The following is a 24982-nucleotide window of genomic DNA, read 5'->3' as shown; positions in this document are numbered from 1 at the left end:
TTTTTTTTTTTTTTTTTTTTTTTGGAAGAACCATTTGATTGTCACTGGCTGATGTACAGGCAGCTGTTGTCTTGGCTTCTCTTTACCCTCCACTGGAGGCTTGTACAGCGTCAGCATTTAGGCCCAGGTTTATTGATTTCTCCTCAGGTGATAAAGATGTTGTGAGCTTGCACCTGGAACTCTAATAAAAAAACTAAGCAGCCATTTAGCGAGGGCAGTAAAACCTGAAAAGGGACATGAGTGATTGTAAGAAGGACCTGTGAAAAAATGCTATAGCACCGTTACCATACCATGCTGTTAGTGGACACACACTTAAAAACAGCCTGTATAGACATATTCACACACCTGTTTTAGTGAATGCACCAATTAGCTGGTCCACCTGTACAGTTTAAAGAGCTGTGAGCTGATGTATACATGTTGATATATCTGCTTCTGTCAAATTAGATGACAACCAACAACAAATCCAATTGGCATGAGCTCTATTCTATTCTATAAGAAATCTGCTTAAAACTATATTTTTAATACAAGATTTTATTATTATTAAGTTGAATATTTAAATTGTTGTGTATTACAACCAGCGACTTATTAGTATTTTCTGGCATGCAGAGTAGTTCAGGTCCGATCACGACTCCCCAATGGCATCGAATGATGAATTACACTTTTTGTGTCAGTGGTTAATCAGACATTAATGTAGTATTTGTGCAACTATACCTTTAAGAATGGTTGTAGGTGTAAAAGCGTAGCATTCTTTAAATTCCATTGTTTCATGCGTATAATTATAACTGCTTGTACTTCTCGGGATCATTTTGGTGTAGTATTAACCTTGTCACTTTGCTTTATGTACAGCATTACAGGCAGGACTGCGAGACATTTCGCACAGTGGTAAAAATGTTGGTGGAAAAGGAGCCCAGTTTGGATCATGTGCTCCAGACTCCTCTAGATGCAAACCTGTTGGAGTTGAGACAGCGCTGCCTGGATGACCTAAGGAATTTTGTCAAAGAGCTGGAGGAGGAACCCCAGAAACCAGATGCGTCTGCAAATGCTACAGGTCACTAAACATAGGAGTGAAGTTAAGTTTGATAGCTTACTGCCCATTTTTATCATGTTTTTTAAAGAAATTGAGTTTACGGTATCTAAATGAGTAAAATACCTATAGGTCATTATTATCACAATCTTTTACAAAAAATATAAGTTCTCATGAGATATTTATCATCTTATAATTAATTACCTTTTAGTATTGAGTGAAATCCAGAAGGGTAAGCTATCAATTCTGTTTTTAACTGAGATCATTTCAGCATGATAGTGAGAATGAGTCACAAAGGGTTTCCTTATCGTGTTCCAACTGATAAAAATATTTTGATGTATCAGTGAAAATAAATACTATAAATCATATTCAGAGTATTCAGACCTGCACTGGAAAACAGATGCAGTTTTCCAGTGCAGGTCTGAATATTCTGAATACTCCTGAGTACACAAAGCTTTGTATTTACATTCCTAAATTTTTTCATTGTCTATAAGTAACCCCAAAATCATGGTAATATTTTCTCTTTTAAAACATTTTGTAAATAAAAAAACCATCAATACAATGACAACTGTTTTTCAATATTCATTTAATATTTTTGCACGTGAAAAAAACATGATATATAGATTTTTATTACAGTTAGCTATTTTACCTTTATATTCCAGTTTGTACATTTATACACAATACGCTGATATGCTTACAATACTGTGAACCATAAATACACCACTCAACCAAGCCTTTTAAATACACTCAATGTCTGTCATAATATGTAGTTCGTGCATAAGCATTTAAAGAGAGTCCATTGGAGGAGGTCGAGTGGTCGTCAGTTGACACTGTATTTCTGACACCATCTCGGAAAGCATCTCTGCACAATTTTCCAGAAGTTGTGTGTTAATGTTATTTGGTAGAAAACGTGTTATTAACTTGAGGATATAAAAAATATTGTTCAATTTCTACAATATATACATCAATTTCTGCACTGCTTGGCCCAGTTATAAATATACATTGCTCAAAAAACCTTCTTGCTGTTGTAATGCTATGGAAGCAGACTTCTCTGATTAGGGTTTGATGACCTTGTGTTTAACACAAGCATGTTGGTAAAGTGAATTGAAAAATTAGTATTATGTTTTAGTTAGGGTTGGCTTTGTGGCTGCACAGTTGAGCATTAGAAAATGATAGTTATGAAATTATACAGTTTTTGCCTTTGTGCCCTCTCTTCTTTTTAGTCCTTTGGCCATAAGTAGTTGAGGACATGCCTACCACAGTACTGGCCATATCATCAGCGTAGAAGTTTCTGTGAGGCCTGGGTTGAGGAATTGGCTGACCGAGAAAAAAGCCTTCCTCCTCAGAATCAGAAGAAGACGATGAGCATGTTGAACACCAGTCATCTTCATCCCCATATAACCCCATGAATCTCCCTCTGACAGGGCCTTCGAGCCCACACTCTGACAAAGCTGGAGGGCTACATTGACTGTGTAGCGCTCTATGGCCCTTAGGCCTGAGGGCGTTCCCTCTTTGGCCTCCATTGTAAGACATTTGTGCTCTCTCCTTCGGAAGTAGGTTGAGAGCATTGTCAGATCGAGACTTGCGACTGTGTCGCCTTCTGTGGTGGTGATGATGATGTTGCCGACCAGAGTTAAGTTCTTGACCTTGTTCCTCAAAGTGGTATGCTCTCCTTCGAGTCCGTTCACTCATTGGTGGCCTCCGCTCTGGGAGATCACAGTAATGTCCATTGTCTACCACATCATCAGAAAATTTGACTTGCTGAGGCCTAGACTGGGAGCGTGTCCTCCTTAAGGCAGGAACATTTTGTTTAGAGCTATCCACTTGCAGAGCTGCCCCCTCTTCTTGTGGAACAATTTCTTCCACCTCCTCATCTTGCTCAGAAACAAGACTCTTGAGAGAATTTACACTTCTGTGTAACAGAGAAGAATTGAGGGTGCCCATGTTACTGGTTTTGTCACAGTCCTCTGTCTCCAGCTCATGGAATCCTTGTAGAGAATACACCAAAGGTCTGTCCTTACTGTCACCATCTACTGATGCACCTGGAAAAATGAAAGACATTTGGAAATGTTGGCATACAAATTTATAATTCAAAGTATTAAAGTCAAACATATGGCCATGACACCCACCTGTGATATTGGAGAGAGCCAATGAGTCCATGGAGTCACGCACACTCTGCTCTGTTTTCTTGAGCTCATCTGTGATGCACTCTAAGGAGTCATTGTACCACTGGTTCTCCTCTCCCTGGAAGCCACCTTCAGCTACATGATCTAATTCCAATTCCTGAATCTTTCTGCTGCTAGCTGGACCTGGATGGCTACCATATGCAGAGTCACCGAGTCCATCCTGTGACTGAGCCCAGTACATGTCCGCCTGATATTTCTTACAGGCCAGGTTTCCCCTTCCTCCTTCACTGCCACTGCCTGCCTTTGATGAATCCTGCTTAAATTTTGTATCCTTTTCAGCTTTCCAGAAATCTGTTGGTCTGGAGTCCTTGGCTTGCTGGAAGACCCCATGCTCTCCAAACTTTAGTAGCAGTTGAGTCATGTAGTCTTCATGTTCAGCCCACTCTTCTTCTCTGTCTTCAGGGGCCTCTGTTTCCTCACTGCGTCCTCTCCAGAAATGCTCATCATACAAGTTCATGTGAGTCAGCTTGTTGGTCAGGGTGTCATCTGTGTTTCCACTGTAGCCGGGAAACTTGTAGTCAACAGAAGGTGAGAAGAGGAGCGATTGTCTGCATTGATCAGCTGAACGACTGCTCTTGCCCATGCGTACGCTGCGTCTCGATTCACGCGAGCGCGCAGACTGGAACGCAGAATCAGAGGAGTCTGAGGCATGTACATCTTCCCCAACACTGCAAGCCTTGGAGCAGTAAATCCGACCTTGGTGTGGCAGGAAGGGGCAACCAAGTAGACAAGTCTTACAGTGGGCGCAGCTGAAGCAGCTCTCAGTCGCATGCCAATGAAGTCCATCATATGTCATCTGTGCATGATCGACACCTAGAAATGGGTGACATTTAAAGTTGTAAGAAAATGAAAATCTTTTAGCCTTGTCAATCGTGTCAAGACTTACATTTCTAGAAAATGAGTCATCACTAAATTACCTATGTGGTCTCCACAAGCCTCACAATACTCGGCATAAAGTGATTCAAAACAGCCACAGCAGTAAGGCCTGCCATCCTTCATGATGTAGCGTTGTCCTCCCAGAATTGTCTCGCATTCAAAACAGGAGAAGTGCTTCATGTGCCAGTGACGTCCCTCGGCCTCTGTGCACTCATCAGCAAAAATAATCTGCAGACAGGGATACACACTCACCATGAACCTTTCTGTGATCAGTCTGGGCTTATGTACAAATGTTCTGTCTCTTCTGAGTATTTCAGTCTTGTGGCTTTACCTCATCGCAGGCTGAGCAGCGTGGTTTGAGCAGCTCAGCGTGGTGTCTTCCACAGTGGATCTTTCCGTCGTGGTAGAAGTAAATCAAATCCACGAGCAGTTCTCTGCATGTGAAGCAAGCAAAGCATGCAGGATGCCAGCACATCCCAGGCCCTGCCCTTGAGGCAAACACAGCCATTTCTCCTCCGTTGATCTTTTCTCCACACTGCAAAATATGTACATGCAAAATATTCATACAAGCAGCAAGTACACCAAACACTATCTTTTCTATATACAAGTCTAAGAGTAACGCAGTTGCCTCGTTCCGGATAACCCAAACTGATACATTTCAATTGACCCATTTTTGATCTTAAAAACATTATGTTTGTAGAACCGTTGCGGAAACTTACATGCTCACAAATGCTGTTCAGATGATTACGGGGCAAAAGTTTTATAGTGCCCCTCCCGAGTGCTTCCTTTTTCCTCTGGACACTGAACATATGTAGCTCTTTCTTCTCCTCCTCAGTGAGGGACTGGCAGTAACGTACCTGGCAAGGAAGGCAACATATATTTTATTTTTGTTATCTTGTAAGAGCAGACTAATCTAAAGAAACTAAACTAGACTGTTGGCCACTAATACAGTAAATCATAAACTTCATTAGAGAGATGGAAAACAAAGGGAACTCTTGACCCCAGCTTGCCCTTCCTCCAACCTCCTTGAATATCTCCACCCACAGTCCCTGATCGCGAATCTCATTTTTACAACAGGCCCCTTTAACGTTTTCCCAAAGCCCTGACAAAAGAAATAAGGAGACGTTTACACAAACAAGAGCAGTGTTTAGAAAGAAACCAAGAGGACGGGCAACAAAGGACGAAAAACAGCCAAGTGGAACTGCGGTGCCATAGTTGTGGTGGCATCACATAAAGCCTCTTTCAGCCAGCATCCCTAGCGCCTGCTGAGCGGTCCTCGTAAAAACCACTGCTATGACAGGAATCCTACTGGTGGGGGCTCCCAGCAAACATCATAAAATCATCAAGTCAAAAGTCACATTGTGCCCACACTACATGTCTACAAGATTGTGAAACAAAAATCCCCCTGTGTGATGTCAACGTGAATGCCAAGGGCTCACATTAGTGGCACATCTTGGAAATCTCAAGTGTTTTAACGCTGTGTGTTGCGGGCAGCAACAGACAGCTAGCTACTCAAAATGTAGAGTGGCTCCTTTTTGCTGCTTGACAGTAATAAGATAATCTGTGAGGGAGAATAATCCGATAGCGTATAATCTTATAGTCATGCTTTCAAATATGTTCTCACCTCATTATCATGTGGTGGCAGTTGGTAGAGGAGCTGTTTGATTCTGAACTTCTCTCCCGGACTGTTGACGTAAGGGATCTTATCCTCAGACAGACAAGAGAAATATAACTGGATCTGGAAAGACATAGTGGTATGAAGTATTAGGGCTCACAAATGTAAACAAATCTAAAATCTAAAACCAAAACATAAGTCACATCATTTTAATTATTTGAATCTGTTAAAAAAAAAAACCTGAAGGCTGTATTTGCCAACATTAAATTTACTTGTAAATATACTATTACTTAGCATTCAGAATCTCAGTGTTAAGTTACAAGTTTTCCTAGATCTGTTGGTTTCCCTGTCTTTCTTATGCCAAGACAGGACAAAGCAGTCTGTTGTGGTGACACTTTGACCCTTGGGGCTGGTCACTGAAAACTAAACTTTATGAGGGAGGGGTTATTACAGGCAGGCAGATAAAGATGTGGGATGTGCTTGTCTTGTGTGTTAGTGAGCTTCCTGCAGCTTTGGCCTTCTGAGGCCAGGGGGGTTTACAGCAATTTACCCTGACAATCAACCCAACGTTTGTCCCCCTCCTTGCCATAAATTATGCACATTTTCATGCTGCTATTACCCCTCATCCAACGCAAACGGGGCTGGGAAACAGTTGACTATCACTGAGACACTTTGTGTTTCTCCACTGTAATGGTGACCCATAATACATGTGCGTATTCAGGGCTCAAACTGTGGTTGACCGGTGCATTTTCACAAAATCAGCTGTGAGGTTTTAAGGTACAGTATAATTCAGGGCAGAAGAAAAAGGAATGGTGAAAAAGTCACATGTCTCTACTTTCTCTGCAGTCACAATTAACTGGCATCAGTAGTAGGCTTTTAGCATCAAGTGATAATCACAAGCAGACTTTATTAGGTTGTTAGTCAAAGTAAACAAACCCAACTGTAAGTAGGTGAAGCCTAACAAACGTCTGCCTCACACATAGCAGCAGTTTAAATGAGTCTGCCTTCTGCCCATTATCCAGAGACTAGCTGGTGTTTCATGCTTTTATCTGGGCCAGAAAAATTCCACAAGACAATTGGAATCAGGTAAGAGCTGTTTTTATCTCTGTCCAGAGGATTCGGCACGCCTCACTTTGGTGGTTCAGGTTGTTAATGAAACGTGGACGAGGAAGCTGTATTGAGGCTAAGCATGCTTGTTTGATTTTGGACCATGTCATAAAGTTTTTCTTTAAAGCCAAAACCAAATTTAAGTCAGATGGTGCTCACCTGTTCAGGCCTGAGGCCAGGTGGTACCCAGGCGTACTCTTCCAGGGCACAGCCTGAGTCATCATCGGATGTGGAGCTGCGCTGAAAGCCAGAGGTCAGCTTGCTGACTTTTTGATCCATCATTAAGTCTCGCTGTCGTGCTCCACCCTGCAAGGCTGGCACCGACACAGTTGCACCCACCAGGCTCATCAGACTCTTTGCTGCAGAGACAGAATGAAAGAATGAAGAAAAGATGAATACAGTTGAGTATGGACAAGGAAAAAAAAACAGGAAAACTCAGTGAGAAGTTGAAATGGTTTTTAAAAACCAACTACAGCCAATCTGCATCTACTCTCACTATCCTTAATTGTGTAATTTTGTCATTGAGCTGAATGATAACCACAGTTTGAATCACCCCATAACTGTCTCTTTCATGCAGCCCATTTGGTTTGTCGGCATCACCAGAGTAAGAACAAAGGCCAACTGTGGAGCTTTGTTGGGATCCAGACGACTTTGTGTCCTGCAGAGGTGCTGGGTCCAGAGAAGGACCACCACATGTGATCTAATGCTGCCTGATCAGTTAAGTCAGAGGTCTGTACAAACACAAGACAGGACCAACACATGGGGAATGTGCACAGTTTCGTGGTGTCCCTTCATCTTTCCTTTTCCTTTGGGCTGTTTGTTTTCCAACCTGCCACACTGAGTCTCTGATCATGCTTTCATCTTTAGGACAGACAGCAGTGACAGACAGGTGAAGGCATGGGACAGTGACTGGGGCATGGACAGTGAGGGGAAGGGAATTATAAGGCCACCTGATACATGTTTGGACAGTAGGGAAAATAGAGATCAAAGAGAAGCACTGTGTGTGGTGGCAATAGTCTGGACTGCATCACTGTGCTGTGAGTGTGGGAAACATGCGGCAACATAACACATATAAGCTTTTAAATGTCTTTTAATAATTTTTTTATAAGTTCATAATGATTTGTGTTTATTTGTATTTTTCCATTTTTTTTATTAAGTCAAAATCTAAGTCACTGTATACAGCCTACACACAGCCAGGCAGACCCTGATATGATGAATGTGTGTCCAGTTGTGACCATTTCTCACAAGCCAAGTGCTCTAGCTGAGATCAAATAGGGAGCACAGCCAGCGTCCGGCAGCCTGGTCTTTACACCACCTCCCCCACTGCCTCCACCCCCTATGGGCAACAAGGGCAACAGAGGCCGCTGAGAGACAGCTGAGAAAACCAGACAAACTCTGATGCAGCCTTTGAACACAGGAGTGTCAGGAATGGGCCCTGTATACCCGTGCGCTCCCTCTACCAGAATGATATACGTGCCCCTGGCTGGCCTTTGAAAAACATGCAGCTACTACGTACACACAAAGACGGAAGGCACACATTTTTATGCTGCAAAACACAGCTACTCTAGGTGTAATGACGTCAAACACGCCTGGTCAGAATCGGCTCTTTGCTTGTGTTGTGACAGCCATCTCTATGATACACATGCATGCCAGTGCAGGCAGCTACAGTCTATTCACATCAACTCATCTTTCAAGGACAAGACTCAGTGGCCTCACCAACTGCTAACTACTGGTGTGCTCCTGCCTACCGTAACCAGAACAAGCTAATTGGAGCTAAACATAGTCTGTGGTAATAGAGGGATTATATTTGGGATTTGTTACAAAGTGTCAAGTCAAGTAATTGACTAATGACATGTCCTATTAAAACGCCTCGGCTTCCCTGAACAAAGGATCCTTTGTGAAGGAATCCACTAAAGGCTCGTTCCATTAGGAGGCGTTTTATCTCCTTTTCTCCTCAAGGTGTGGTGTGATATCTGTGTATACATGACAGTTAAGGCCCTCGAAGACTGATAACATCTTCAGATGAGGGAGCACTATGACAAATAAGACATTCTCTTGTTCTACTCGTTTCTATTGACTTTTAAATTAGACTAAAATAGCCCCTGAAAATATGGCCTTATTTGAGAGTAGCTACAGTTTCACATGGGAGTTAGCTGACTGTAGGCAGGTTCAGTCACGAGCCAAGAGACTTCAACTTTACTACATCACCTTGTTGTTTTTATCGAGCACAGATTCACTTGTGCAGTATGTTTCTGTTAAGGATGTTTGCCTTCACATGCTGCTCAGGTCTGAGTGAGGATGTCTCACACAGTTCAACTTGACTCATAGGAATGCTGGGCTTGAACTTCATCTGGTCTCATAAACACACGGTGAAACCAGGCCATTGTTAGGTAAAAGCCCTTCTTATACATCTGCATTGGCTCACATGCTAATTTTTTTCCTTTCAATGCCACGCACCTCATTTCTTCAGACTTCTCCTAGAATGCTTCCTTTCCTTTTTGAATAATGGAGGCTCAGATCCTTTAGACTTAGCAATCCCTATCGAGAACTGCCAACTCTGACTCATCACACATGTTGGCTTTTTTAAAGTGTTTCTCACAACAAGGGACTTATGTTTTGTGAGATTAGAATTGAAAGTCTCCCTTCTTGTGGTTCCGCTCCCCCTGCCCTGCCCTGCCCTGCCCTCCTCCCACTCTGGCCAGACCCCTGCAGTCCTGAATACTTAACAGCCCCTCGCTCTTTTGTAAAGGTGCTTGTTAACATGGTTTTGGGAGCTGCAGGCCCGCATATCTGACTCATCTACCCGCTGAGGGCTAGAAGGAAGTGGGGGTTTTATCAGGCATAGGCTAAAATAGGGTAACTGACATGTATAAAAATGATAATGTGTTCCACAAAGGGGAGGGGCTTACATTAATGGGTTGTCAATCAATGTGGTGGTGCTGTTTGTCCTTTAACTCAGATGATTTACTTTATCTTCAGTGACCTGATGGATGATTTTAAGACCACATGACAATCTGTGACATGAATGAATTGCTCCATGGTAAACAACCTGCGTCAACCTTACCAAACTCTTCTGTTCTTGTAAACACTTCACAAGACTTTTACTGAGCAAATAACCCATTTGACTTCAAAGTGATAGAATAATTTAATTAAAGCGAACAATCTTGCTGTTCCCTAAATGACACTTCAGTATTTGGATGTTCAGGAACTTTTGCAATTCAAAACAAGCTTATTGTACGAGAAAGTGTTTTTGATTAAAGATAAGAAAAGACATCTTGAGCAAAACAAACCCTGAACTTTGACTTAAATTTAGTTGAATTTTCTCAGGCATCTTCCTATTAAACTTAAACTAAAAACAGACAAAACAATTAAGTGCTCTACTTCTTCAGACCAAGCACATTTTCTTCAAGCTTCACTGCATCTATATCTGCTGTTGAGAACCCTGATTATATCTCCCTCCGTTATTTCCCTGATGGTCTTACCTCAGTGTAGGCCAAGTCTCTTGAGTCAAGTACGAAAAAAAAAAAAAGGATCTTATCACTTCTATATCCAGTCCCAGATATTTCAGCAGCCTCTGGGTCCCATATCTGTGCAAGATCCACAGAGCTGTAATTCCAGTACAGAGACAGTCAGCTTTCTCCACCAGTGCTGTCAGAGCAGAGACAGCCCATATCAAAGCTGAGGCTGTGAAAAGTCAGAGAGCTGTCTGTCTCAGTGTGTGGACCAGAGCTGTTTGAGAGGTGTATGCGCGTGCGTGGACTTGGAGAAACACAACCAGATGGTCATTCTTCCTCCTCCTCCTCCCCCTCAAACCCAACCCTCCTAACCTTAGCCCACCCCTTAACCTCCAGGCAGCCAGTCACTGTGAAGGCAGGACAGAGAGGCGTCTCCACCGCCGAACCTCCCATCAGACTTCAAACATATGCTGCCAAATGTGAACCACTGTTGGGGCTCCAGTTCATTAGGACTGTGCTTTTAAGCAGCACATCAGTGACGATAGAGCTGGTTTTACCACATGGACCACTTCATATTCACAACAGCTTTCACATGACATTCCTCTGTCTCTGCCTCTCAACAGCTCAAAGATGTGGGGAAAGTGGTGAATGTTAACGTCAGACTTTGTTTTACTTGATGGTCTGTCTTTTGGCACCACATAGTCACGGGGAACTGTTTGTTAACTACAGCTTTATGATTACACAGTGACTGCTGGCTAGAACGAACAAAACATGCTTTGATTGTTTCTGACCAACGACAGCATTCTAACCAAGCCTCATGTGACCCTTGTCTAAAATGTGGTGGCAGTAGATCTAAACAGAACTAGATCTGAGCCTTACTGTTATCTTCCTCCTAAAATTGTTGAGGTTTTTGACTTTCATTTTTCAATATAATGTCTCTTTTTCTGTTTTTCTGTAATATCAACATGAGTCAGGGCAACTTGATGTTGAGTGCCTTCATCGTTTACCGAAATAATGCGTGTATTCATGTCGAAACAGGCTCTACAAAAGCTACCAAAGTGCTTGAGAAACTCCCATGACCTCTAGTTCTCCTTCACCTTTTCCGGAAAGCCAGAACATAATTATCTTCCTGTTGCCTTAGAAAACAAAAGTGGCCAGTTCAGGTCAAATTCTGGACAGTTGCGCCTTTTGCATCCATATGTAGTTGTTTAGTTGCAGTGTCAAAGTGTTACTTTCCCCCAAAAGGTCTTGCTTTACAGCGGACATAATTGTGACCTAGATGACTGCAGGACTCTTCTCTTCAGTGAAGGTTTTTCCGATGTGTGTTTTACATACTTCACGAGTGAAAACAAAGCTTTAGTACTACTTTACTAGGGAGCAAGGAATCTATTAAACAGCTAAAATTGCTTTCTTTATAAACATTTAAGTGGTTCTTGCATTTTGTGGCCATGACGTCAGGGTATCGGTGTGTGAACTCAAACACATTTGAAACAGCAGGGTTTATTGAGTTTAATGCTGCTTTCATAAACGAATTTAAATTGTTTTTGTTTCTCCAATAGGATTAAAATACTGAGAGATTCTTGAAAATTTAAATCCCCTGTTTATTAACAAAGAATGGCTTTAGACAATGATGTTGCTCTTCTTCACTCATCTAGAAGCTTAGCACAAATATGAAACACTCAGTCCCAGTTTGGTTCATGCGTGAGTCTCAATGCTGCTCCTTTCCAGAGCCACACACACCTGTCTGGCTAAATGACATTGTGTTTCATAGAATTCTGGCATCTTTCCAAAGGGAAAATTGACTTAAGTAACTTACTTATATGATCCAGTCTGTATGATAATAGAGGGATTATATTTGGGATTTGTTACCTCAAATGCAAAGTCAGGTGGATTGACTAATGTTTGTGTATTTCTGTATGAAGTAGGTCACCATAGCAAACCTAATGGCTTTGTGTAGTGCCAAATAACTCAGTGCTCTGTCTGATCAACAGGCCCTAAGGTGGATAGCAACAAAAAAGCACAATGTCCTAAATGGTTAGTTTGTCAAAAAGATACTGATCTTAGTGGAGAACAGATATGTAGATAGTGGACAGGATTTTTGGTACATTCAAATTATGCGTGAAGGTACATTTACAAAGATGTGAACCACTTGTATGTGATAACTGCCAAAAAAGAGCAGCCTCTGACAATGCAGTACAGTGTAGGCCAGTATTCAAAAACATGTGTGGAAAAAACCTGCAAAATATAACTGTAGCTGTATCGCTCTGCTGTTAGAAATAGCAGCCTGCACAGTTCAAGGTTCGCCTTAGATGGTGGAATAATATATAAAGATGGACAAGTCATGCATCCCTGACCCTTGACCTGAGGGGGCACCAGATGACCAATAAATCTATGGCCCCGGGGCTTTACGGCCCATACCCCTGTCATAGCCACAACGACCTGAACAGCACCTCACACCTGGTCTACACCTTCTCACCGCAGTTAAAAAAAACCCCACCATGTCCAAGTGGCATAGTAGTCCATGGCGAGCAAGTCCTGACAGTAACAGGACAGGGATGGCCATCATCATAAGCAACACCCAACAAACAATAAAGCTGCTGCATTCTTCTCTGGTCGAAACATGTCCTTGACGAAGGGGACCCATAAAACAAAAGACCTAGTCAGTAGCTGAGTGCTATGTTTAACTCAGAGTTAGTGGTCATCCCAGAGTAGAGGTATGTGAGGACGGACGTGAGCTTAAACTAAAGCCCTACGTTGAAAGTGTTTCAACAATCTACTTCGCTCCTAGGGTGTGTCATAAATGGGGTAGCAAAGGGGCAAAGGGAGGGTCAGTCTGCAAACTCACCTTCATTGACGACCGTTGTGGAGAATAGCTCTCACCAGTGTGTGAGCTTCCTTATAAAAAGTAGGCATTCTCAAGGTTTAAATGACTTGCCGACGGGTATTAGCAGGACACAGGCCCAACAAAAGCCTCAGTTATAAAGGCCAATAAAAACCTATCACTCTACTGTAACAACAATCCTTTTTACGCCTTGAAAGAGGGAGGAAAAGGTCAACTGGTGGAGCAGCCTGAGGATTGATATTGACTTAGCTAGATTGGTGCTGACAAACTCAGGTCAGACAGTGGGCTTGTTAGCTCTATAACCCTCACATAACCTCTCTTTACTGTTTCACCCTGACATATTCAAAGCAGATGAGGGCCATGCATGGGTCTCAGCGGGGATTCTAACAAGAGATGTTTAGATAAAACAGAAAATATTCACTTATTGGACTCTTGGCTTAACTTTATATGGTGTTGAGGACAAAAATACAAGGACAGACAAATTGGACTGGAAATGAAACAAAGATGCAAGAGATAAAGATGCAACATTTAGACTGAAAGTCTAACTGGACCCACGTTTTACTGCAGATAAAGGCCAGAACTAAATAAATGTCTACCAAAATAAGTCAAGAAATCTTAAGACGAATAGAAAGCCGCCTTTATGTTTATTAGACAAATTGTTCTTTGTGACACTCTAGATAAGTTTTTTCTATTTAGATTTGGTTTGCGCTAAGATTTGCTCTAATTTCAAAAGTATTCATTTTTAAGGATTGAGGAAGATATGATGAGAAGACTTGTCTGAGCTGCTCTAGACCTCTAAGAGATGAGTCCTAACACGTTGTACCTGTTCAAACTTTTAACACATTTTTAGAACTTTAACGTCTATCTTAGAACTTTTTAACCCACCTGAGTATCTCCCACCAATTCTCTGTTTATTTTAGTCGTAGATCGTACGCTGTTGTCAGCCCCTGGTGTCGGGGCGGTGGTAGTTCCTTTGCTTTATCTAACGTGCACTTCTCACAAACTGCTTTTCCAAACATTGCAGACATGTACGATGAAGACGGGCTGTATTTCACCATCAATTTGACACCCTCTCACCTAGTTGTAAAAGCTGGAGCTCATTGGGAACAATGGGAAGTAGAGCGACAGAGCTCTTGGGGCTGTTAAAGGGAGGAAGCCCCTTTATTTGGGGACACTATAACTCAACAAAAGCCTGTGGCTGTCTACACACAAGAGCAGGCCCACGGATGAATGGGCTGCTCTTACACTACACACTTGTGCTGACAAAAGAAATGGATCTGTAAAAATACAAAACCCTGTCATGTGTGGTCTCTGTGGACAAACTGGGCTGAGTAAAATTACAAAGCAGTCACATAAACACCTTGACCCAATGAATTTGCCCAACAAGTGTCTGTTTTCACCATCTTCTCCCCCAGTAAAATTTTTCCCATGAGTGCAGAAAGAGACAAACAGTCTATGCTTTTTTGTTAAATTTTTCTATTTCCATGTAATGTGAAAAAGGTCTCCCCATTTTTTTGAAGCAACAGCCCATCAATGTCTAAAGGGTCCAGCCTCACTGACCCTCTGAGACTACACCAAATTTCTCACTCATGACCTCACACATTTGTGAAGTCCAACTCACACAGCACTTAAACCTGACACGTCAGGCACATCTGGGCTTTTCTCTGCAACTCACCTCAGAGTTGAGCAGAATATCCCTCACAAGGCAAGAAAACCATTTCCTGTGTTTCCAGCCCCAGGCTCTCACAGACCAATGAATGAGTCCAATTCAAAACAGGGAACACCGGGCCAAAAAAAAAAAAAAAACTCTATGAGAAAATCATTGTAGAAGCACAGGACACGCCATAAAAAAGAAGAATTAAGGAGAAGTTGTCAGTTCCCACACGTGGAAGCATTTTCCTGAGCCACATGGCTTCAAAAGGCAAACCATTGAATCTAACAATACTTTAAACCAGTTAAAAGCTGCTCAGTCAGGATCCCACTAATTATTAACATTCCTGGAGAAACACTCCATTACAGTCGTTTTTAGAGCTTTCTAATTAAACACATGCTCCAGTGCCACAGCACAGAGGGAAATCAGAGCGGGATGCTTCTTTCCAGATCTGCTTAATTGGACACAATTTAAGTCATTAAGGTGGTAGTAAAAAGTTCAGAAAGACCAGAAAAGCACCAACGATCTCCCCCGTAAGGCTCCCTGTTGCTCTTGATGTTGTTGACCCTTTCACCTCCTCATGTGACTGACATTCAAATATGAGGAAAAATGCTCAGCTGTATTTCCATTATGAGCCAAGCCACTGGACACAGCCAACATCCTCGTTTCAGTTTGCGAAGAGACTTTTTTGATGTTTAGGCTCACTTTTCATATTTAAGATTAGCATCGAGAACGTTTTCCCACCGCCATTCACAGCATTTGTTGGTTTGGACACAACTGAATGGACTAAAGCTTAATAGCATATAACTTATTTACATCCTGGTTTGTTGCAATTGTTATAGCTTAGTTTGCACTTTTAAGTCACATGGCATTTTTCTTTATTTCTTATGTTGATTTACTTTTGGTTATCCCTTGGCTAATTTTTAGCTACAATATTAGTGTTTTCAATGCATTTCTTCTTTAAAGAACATTCTGCTCAGAAACATAAGATTATGAGGTTGCTGATATTTCTAGTGGACTATTTCCTGTTCTTTGAGTTTTTATTCCTTTTGAAAGTTATATAACATTCTCTTATATTGGTCAGACGTTTGTGTGTGTTTGCCCATGAATGGGACGCACGCACAGACTTCCACATCTGGTGAGCCACCGCTGTTGTTTTTTTTTGGGGAGCCCAGCCTCTAACAGGAAGACAGTGCGAGCACAGCAAACAAAAGCCCGGCTCTTTCTATTGGCCTCTCCCCAGGAGCTGCCGTCAGGTTGTTGTGGTCAAGTGAACTGTTCCTGCGTCAGCTCAGTGTTCTCATTGTGGGCCTCGCACTGCAGCTCCGCAAGACATGTCCTCAGTTGGCCTTTGTCAATGTTGACCCAGCTTTTCTATGTGCAGCAGTGCCTACCTTTACATTGAGGAGTATTTTGACTTGATAGCAGCTGTTCAACTTAGGGTTGATGAGCACTGAGTCTGGAAAATTACATTTTGTTTACAAATGATTTATCTTTTATGAACTGATTCAGTGTTGGGTAAATAACCTTGGGTGTGTGTTTATACAGGCTTCACATATTTGGCTTTTATTCATTACCACTTTACAACATTTTCAGTTCATATTCTGCATCAAACTTTGCCCTTTTTTTTTCTTTTTCTTTTGCTGCTTTTGCTTTTCTATGTGAACCACTTGGCCACTGACTCGTGCTACCAGGTAATTTGGACCCACAGCACAACCAAAACAAAACTTTACATGTGAAACTTTTTGTTCGTCCCACACTGCAAAAAACAGGTCCATTAGACAATTCAAAGTGGCCATAACCATGACTTTGAGCGTCAATGGTTGTTTGTCTCTATATGTGACCCTGAGATATAGGGAGATAAAGTGTCCACGATCTACCCCACCCGTGCCTAATGACTGTTGGGATCGGCTCCACCCTCTTTCTCCCAATAATCTACAGTACAATGGTCCGTCTCCTATCGCGGTAGTTGACGAGAGTAGTTTTTATATTATTTACGTATGTATTTACCCTTTACTAACCTCCTCCACACTGTTATCAACCCTCCTTAACAGAACCCCGAGAAGATGCATTGCGTTGAATTAAAGTCAACTTTGCAAACTTTACAGCAACGCACTATAAAAGTGTCGGACAGACGAGGGGAGATGCTGAGAGATGCTACGATGCATGAGCCAATCAGCGTGAGGAACAGAAGTGCATGCTCAATGCTGTGTTCGAGCGCCCCTAGGTAAACAAAGCTACCAGCGATATCTTTTTTTTGTTTTGTTTTTTGTTTTTTGCTATATTTTTACTGTTCAATTTTTTAGCTTAGAAAATGTTTTATATTACGAAAATAATGAAAATATTGGAAATAAAAAACAAATGTTTACCGTAAAATACCGCGATACAGCGAAATTGTAAATAAAAAAATCTGCGATGTACTGAGGGAGCGAAAGGAGAACTGCATTATGGAGAGGGCCCACTGTAAAGGAATAAGTGATTAAAGATAAAAAAGAATAAACGTTTATATTCCTGCAGTATTCTATGTCATGAGGTTATAAGCTGGGACAGGATCGTTGTTTTGAGAAGAGAATTAAGGACAATGCCAAGCCACTGTCCACGTAATCTTCCTGTAAAATCTCAGGAAATTCTTGGAAATAGTTGCCCTGCAGAGTCCATTTTTAAAGCACACTGACCTTTTCCGTATCAGCCACTCTCACTGACTCCACCCTTGTGACCATTCCAACAGGTCAAGCGAGAACAAGAGCGTGGGAGGAGGCAGGATGAACAAAGTCATCGGGTATGTATTTTACTTTTTCCCAACTAAATATCCGGAAAGCTTTAACCAAATCCCCTGCTGCGAGTCGAGGGAAATGAACTGGGATTTTAATGACTACGTCAGGGTTATATCATTTCTCTTGCTTCTACCTCAGTGGTGGTGTGATTGTTTGGATTGAATCCCATAAATGTGAATCTTAGAAATGTGTTTATTGTTGTGTCTAAACTAGGGCTGCCAAGTGATTCAAATTTTGAATTAAATCAATCACAGCTGTGGATTAATCGTGATTAATTGAGAGAAAATAGTAATCGAGATGACGAAAAACCTTTATGTACATTACTGGAATAGAATGACAAATAGCAGCAAGTAGATGTATGAGTTTCACACGTGTTTTTATTTATGACTAATCCAAATGATGTTAAGAAAAATATGCCAAAAAAACTTGTCAAGAGTTGCTTAAAAATTTTTTTGAAGTCCTGTCCTGAACTCAGTGAAGCTGGTGTGGTGACGTTTGAAGCTCCAGGTGCTTCGTGAAACAAAGATTGTTTAGCAGTGTGTGCTAAAAAACAACTTTTGGATTTAGTCAATAATTAGAGAGATTAATGTCTTCATTTTGACCACCCTTTTTAAAAACAAAGCCTCACAAAGTCTGTTGACATTTGTTTGGCAGGTTGATAATTTTTTTAACACTATTCACACATTTCTAAAAAATCTGCACACTCGTTGGCCAACTCTGTGTGACTCCACGGTTGTTATCCAGTATTTACTCAGAGACGAGCATCGTGTCTATACATGGTGGTGATAATGAAACATGTGCGTCGAGTATGGCTTTCATCATCGTGGTGGTCTGATGGTTGGTCCCGCAATTATGCCGTGTGGTTATGAGAGGGATCTGCTGGGGCCGTAAACTGCAGTCTGTGCGCCAGAGCAGTTTTCCTCCGACATCATCCCGCAGCTCCTAATAAACACCGTTGTGCCAGAAGGCTTAAAATTACTAACTACTTTTAATCACTTTACAACGATGCAGAGCATGTGGACCCAATGTGTGCCGCTGCCGCCACCGCTGCTCCGGGGGCAAACCCCTGCTCGCACTCTCATACATGAGACTTTAGCACAGAGCAATGATCTCTCCTGAAGACAGCAGCATCCGCAGCGGTCGTGTCCTCCTTTGCTAACCACAGTGTAACATTACATTTAGTTTGACCATACAGGCCACCGTCCATTCCTGCAGGCCCAGTGCCCGCAGATTCTGAGACCACCGGCGTTTAAACAAGCCATATTTCATCCAGCCTCCTGCCAACCTACCACAAACAGTTTACAGTCAACGGGCTCTGCTCTCTGGAGTTTGTCTATGGCAACCCGAGTCCGTGCCACATCTCTGTGTCCAGATCCATGAAAGACTGGCCTCCTCTGACAGCTCCTCACAACACTCGGTCCTGTCCCGCTCTGCTTTTAGCCTTGCTGCGGTGAGCTGGACCACGTCTGGGGATAAAAGGCTGCCAGAGTGTTTGGCTTGCAGGAGATTTACACGGACGTGAGGTGATTCATTCTAGCTCTGCACAAACAGGCCTCTGTGTACATTTCACTGGTACTGGGCTTTTAAATCAACATCTGAAAACGTATACAGACGGGAGCAGTGTGTGTCAGATTCTGCTCGTTCACACTTGGCTGGGTGTCTGTCGCTAATATGTGCACTCTTTAACACCTACAGAGAAGTCACACACACACACATAGGTGAACATTTTGTCTCCCTCACACACCTCTACATTCATATGTGCATTCTTTCTCAGGAGGCTGACAACAAGCCCTGCCTTAACATTTGCCTAACTAAACCCCGCATGGACGTCAGGTCAGCAGAGAAAGAACCCTGTGGATAGAAAAATTGAAAACTGAAGCCCCCTGTGGGGCGGAGATCTGGGTTAGAGTTCACGTGTAGCAACCTTCACGTAGGAAAACTCATTCACCGTTATTTTTGTTATCCGTAATCCCTGAAAAACACACATTAGTGGAATCTCNNNNAAACACACAGTAGAGGAATCTCTTTCCCGCTATCTCAACAATACACAGTGTGGGGTTGAGCATCATCTAGTGGTGAAGTCATATGTTGTGGTTAAATACCCCTCACCTCAACATTCCTGTCCAAGCATGGCTAAGAACTAATGTTAGCCTCCAGTTACCAACAAAACCACTTAAAGCCTTTTAGTTTAGTCTGCTGTGGGTGAATGTAAAAAAACACGCTGATCCAACATGGCCGTCTGTGTTAAGGAGACCTGTGTGAGTGACATAACCTCATTCTGGGGCAGTAAAAATAACATGTCGTCACAGTTAACGTGTCGTTTACAGTGAAATATCATGGTTTGACCTGAATCTTTGACTTCACTGAGTGGAGGGAGAATGTGGACCGAGGCTGTGTGGGTTCATGTTTAGGTTTTAATTTGTCTTTTTAACTGTTGCAAATCCAACATTTTCACTTCAGAGAATAGATTACCCCGTTTTCAGAGTAATTGTGTTATTATTGGTTACTTTGTCTAAACTGTTTCCCCTAAATTTGGTCTGTGACAAAATAATTAAATTAAAATGCATTGTGAGCAATTTCTGTGACAGTCTTTTAGTTACTTATAAGACATCATTCCTTAATGTTTTAGTTATTATTTGTCATATAACAGTCACATGACGGTCAGAATTGAGTGTAACAACAACAAGCATACTTAATGTACCACAAGAACCACAGGGTCCTTGATGATTTCACAGTCCAATTTTCTTCTACATAAATAACAATATCTGTCCATAAATGCTCTATACAAAACGCCATTAGCATTTTTTTTGTCTGTAGGAAACTGAAAATATTCTCTGTCCTCTGTTGTAGCCCTTGTTTTTAAGTAAAGGTTATACGTCAGACTTGGACAAAGTAATAACTGCAATATTAGGGATAGTTAATAGATAACTTCATCTCTGCATATAATAATACAAACGTAAAAAACAAACAAACACGAAGCTACTGGTTTCTTTCTGTAGCATCATAGTTGTGAGGCAGTTTTTCCTCAATTTGGCCACTAGGTGACACCAACAGCTAGATTCTGCTCTCTCTCTCTCCCTCTTTCTCTTTCTGCCTCTCTCTCTGCCTTGCCTTCTTTGCATTTGTGCTGCACAGTGTCTGTTGTGAGATGTTTGAACGTGTGATAATCACCAAAGAGCCACATTTGAAAAATAACTTCAGCAGTTAACAGTTACAGTGACATGGCTGCCTTTTAGCTGCTGTTTGAAGTGTCTGGGTGAAACTGTGCAGGACCTGCGTCAGACGCCTCTGTTTGTGTGAACCTTTGATCCACTGTAACGTGAATCGCACTGCACCACAAACTACACCCACAATCCGGACCAGGCACTGCATCAGAATCCAGACTGGGACGTGCCCCGTGTCTGTTCTCTCACCTAACTGACAGGCATCAGGCTGAGAGGCTCCACAGTATCAGTGGCACTCTGTTTATGTCAGCTGTGGCCATAGTGACAGATCCCGGGCCCGTCAGACTCTGCAGTCCTGCACTCAGTCAGAGCCAAGTAGGTATGTCATTCTGTCAACCCCCGACAGCACAGGCACCAGGCTTTAGTGGCTTATGGTGATGTTTACTGGGCTCTAATGACAGCTAAATGTCTTTCAGGCATTCTTCGTTATATATAACAGGGACGGACTGATTTGTAGCTTCAGCTTTTCTTTTTCAATCACGCTCAGTTCTTTGGAAAAAAAAGACACGCTGCTCTGGATCTATTTCAGTCATAGACAAAGATGATGGCCACACAAGTCAGTGCTTATCACTTTTCTTTTTTACAATAGCATCCATTTTTAAAAGGTGGACAACCATCATGCATCTGGTCGTCGACTCGTTAGGGTCGTTGTCCCCATGGCAGTAATGACTGTGTGAAATCTACAATAGTTAGCCTTGTATCCATACGTTTTCGACACATCTCTCTATCTACAATGATTTTTCCCAACAGTAAAAAAAAGTGCAAACCACTCATTTCAAAAACGTCACTTTGACACTTTTATTTATTTATTTTTGAATAGCTACTTTCCTCCATTTCCACAAGAAATGTATTAATCCAACCCTTACTTCAAGTATGTGTAAATTTGCTATAAATCCGTATTAAAAGGTTGATAGAATTATTTCTTTGAATACCTCTCCCATCCTCCCGGCCATCTTCTCATGACCCTTCTGTGGGCCCAGACCCAGTGGTTGGGAATGATTAAATACAAAGTTTATTCTTTTAAATCAGTGAATTTTAGTAAGTGAAGTGACTGAGAGTGAACCTCACACTGGCACCAGACTGTATGTAGTGTGTGTGTGAGTGTGTGTGTGTGAGTGTGTGTGTGTGTGTTTCCACATTCCCCGTCACTCAACAGCGCCCCTGACAGCTCTGCAGCCCTGCACTAGAGGACAGGCAGCAGTCACACAGCACCCACCAGTTGTCACCAAAGTGACAGGCGACAGCTGAGTCCATACATCTGGAGACAGAGTCAGAGACCCTAAACTTCCACCAACCCCTGACTCTCAGAGTTTCCCCCCTCTTCCTTCACTTGCGCAAGAGAAAGTCTCAGTTCGAGAAAGCCCTAAATCGGGATTTTGACTCAGCCCTGAGCCTCAGATACACTGATAATGTGTTAAAAAAAATGTGTATTCATTCATCGTGATTGATTTACTCTGGTTTTACTACAATTGTTAAACGAAAAATACACTGAGAAGTACGTAAACATTCATTGTCAGAGCAATAACTGCGCATTACTGGAGCAAACCCAGGGTGTAAAAATATATGACAAAAAGTTTCAATTTGAACCCACACAGATGATCAACCCCTTAAGTGGAAAAGTTGTAATCTGTTTACCTCCAAAGCGTTCAGTCTCTGTTTAACGAGTATCCAAAACCAATATTCCCGACGTGAAATAGGCGATTCGCGCTGCCTCTCATTGGCGTCGGATGGAAAAGTGTCCCGGGAGGGCGCACCGCTGTGCCGCAAAGCTGGAGCCAGAGCTGTGCAAGGCGATAATCTTAAACCCCTGATATCGGCTGCACGAAGGAGTAAAAGGAAAGGAGAGAAGAGCAGTGGAGTGGAGAGAGCAGAGGAGAGAGGAGCTCTGGTTTCAGCCGCTGTCACCACATCCCAGTCATCCCAGTGGCGCACGGTGCGCTGCGCTGCTCCTCTCTGCGGTCACAGTCAAATGACATTAGCGTGCGCTCTGCCTATTGGCTTAAACAAGCAGCCCCCACCAATAGTGGAGAGAAGGGTGAGAGTGGGGCACGACGGACAAATGCTCCTGTGAGTTTACTCCTGCTGCTGCGGAGCGGAGTTAAACGAGACGTGTTTGCGTTATTTAAACGGCTAGAAAATAGTCAGCGAGTTAATCTCCCTTTGTTGTCTTTACCTGCAGGCTCTCCTTTACCTCTGTGTAAACTCTGGCCCCCGGTCTGTCTATAAATGTGTAGCGTAAGTCGGTGGGAGGTAACCCTCGTTTCAACTTCGGTCATCGCATACATTTATCATCTTATAATAGGAGAACTTCATTATATCTCTGTGTCCACTGTGGCTCTCCTTTGAGGTGTAACTCCTTCACTGTGGAGCTCACAGCTGAGGAACCCAACTACTGGGTAGCAGGCCGCAGATCGTTGGGTGTCAGGCCCCTGTGGAAAAGAAAAACTTTATTTACATTGAATTTATTACTAGTGTACTGCAAGCTACTTAGAGCAAACTTCCCAACCACTGGGTCCTGGACCAGTACCAGGCCATAGGTCATGGGGTATTAGGCCTTTCTCAACACAGATGATTCTCATGGTCCTTACGCTCTTTGTATAATATGTAGTGTCTAGTATACCTTAAAGATGTCAAATCAGCATTTGAAACCATTTTTGTTTTTTGCTCGTATTAAGATATTAGTGAAAAGTATTTTTAACATCACATCGACATTTCCATTTATATGAAATTACCATTGAAGTAAATAAGTCTGACTTTCCATTCCTTCACTGTTTTTTTGTTCTACTTTATACTTCTTTACTGCTGCCGTAATTTTATATTCATACATGATGGAAAATGTGAGTCTAAGGAACTAAAACAAGCACTCCCGTTGCTGTTTATTCAGTTAGGCAAAACATTTGGGAAGATCAGATTTTAAGACATGAGGAGATGAGCCACCACCTATAAATCAGTGATTTCAAAACCACGGTAATGAGTAAAGTTTGTGCTGCACAGTTGTTTTCTGACGTTTACCTGCTCTGAGTTTTCTTGTTAACTTAAAGAACCTTAAAACTCACAAAAATCCTAAGCGCGATCATTTTTTAAATTCCTTGGCACAACTTTGTTTATTGCACATTTTACATATAATTTCACTCTGACCTGAGGTGACCCACGTAAAGACTCCCATGACATCCGAAGTGACACTGTGCAGCAAAACCATAATAATTTGTAGAACCTGTAATCACGTTTCAACATTAGTCATCCCTCTTAAAGTCAGGTGTAACACGAGACATAAGTTTGCCTTTTTGTTTCTGAAACAGACCCTTCATCTTCTCCTGACCTGGGTTACCTCCCAGAGACTGTGTGAACACATTTGAAGTAAGAAGTAAGAACAGGATAAGCCAGGTCAGACCTGTCAGTCCCTCCACTGCAGCCATGGTGGAGGTAACACACTGACACTGGTTATGTAGACCAGATGCTGTAAGAAACAACAGCACCACCTGTCTTTATTAAAACTGAACATGTATAAATAATTACGGCCTGTGTGGGGGTGAAACCTTCATACCCACGTACTTACCAAAACTCCTACCTCGTTTGAACTCTTCTAAGAACAAACTTCCTTATTTCTATGCATTTATTAATGGGCATTTGATTTCATTCTATATTTTCCATCTTTAACTGTAGCAGGAAAACCACTGGAGTCAAATGTTAAGATAAATATTCCAACAATTCATCACTTACTTATGGACCCTTTCATTTACTGCTCATGCGAGCAGGATTTGAGTAATGAGGTGTATATATTGTGTTTTTGTAACACAGCACTGAAGCTGACATAAATCATTTCAGCCCAGGGACTTTTCTAAAGAGCCTTGGAACAAGATGCTCAACTGGCTAGACCTGAAGGTTAAAGCCCTCTTCGATCACTTATCTTGTCTCTCCTCAGAGCTTATCTCCAGCTTATCTAATGGGATATTTATGGTGGTGTTGTAAAAGACAAAAAAAGTCTATACAGCATCACTCGCATGACTTTGGACCATAAAAATGCTCGACATACTTTCCAGTCTATCTCATTAAATGTGGAGTGTGATTTTTTTTTTTTGTGTGTGTGTATTTTGTTTTTTTCTCCCCTGCTGATTTTAATGACAGAACTTGATTCTGATTGCTGTGTATCGAATGTAATCCTGGCGAATTTCGGAGCATGTGGACATCCATCAGTCAACACCAAAAGTTTTCTCTTCACAGCTGGTTT

The 24982-nt window shown here is 42.1% G+C and overlaps 2 protein-coding genes across 3 annotated transcripts in view; one reads left to right on the top strand and one right to left on the bottom strand.

The window, feature by feature from the left end:
- LOC103380117 (periphilin-1-like) overlaps positions 1-1586 on the top strand; it is a 12932-nt gene extending 11346 nt beyond the window's left edge. For both annotated transcript variants that reach the window (XM_017033089.2, XM_017033088.2), the window contains exon 10: positions 847-1586. In XM_017033089.2, coding sequence (XP_016888578.1) covers positions 847-1056 — 210 coding nt within the window. In that variant the 3' untranslated portion in view covers positions 1057-1586. The remainder of the gene's footprint in view (positions 1-846) is intronic.
- A 132-nt stretch (positions 1587-1718) lies between these two features.
- LOC103380120 (prickle-like protein 1) lies at positions 1719-23577 on the bottom strand. The gene is made up of 8 exons (XM_008311938.3): positions 22390-23577; positions 6968-7167; positions 5711-5824; positions 4806-4943; positions 4418-4621; positions 4128-4314; positions 3154-4023; positions 1719-3066 (listed from the first exon to the last, which is right to left on the bottom strand). The coding sequence occupies exons 2-8, from the start codon at positions 7154-7156 to the stop codon at positions 2201-2203; spliced, it is 2568 nt and encodes an 855-aa protein (XP_008310160.1). The 5' UTR covers positions 7157-7167; positions 22390-23577; the 3' UTR covers positions 1719-2200.
- Positions 23578-24982: the final 1405 nt, after the last annotated feature.

Source organism: Cynoglossus semilaevis, chromosome 6 (genome assembly GCF_000523025.1).
Source record: "Cynoglossus semilaevis isolate Cse_v1.0 chromosome 6, Cse_v1.0, whole genome shotgun sequence".
NCBI lineage: Eukaryota > Metazoa > Chordata > Actinopteri > Pleuronectiformes > Cynoglossidae > Cynoglossus > Cynoglossus semilaevis.
The sequence above is the reverse complement of the archived record's forward strand: the minus strand, read 5'-3'. Positions and strand labels throughout refer to the sequence as shown.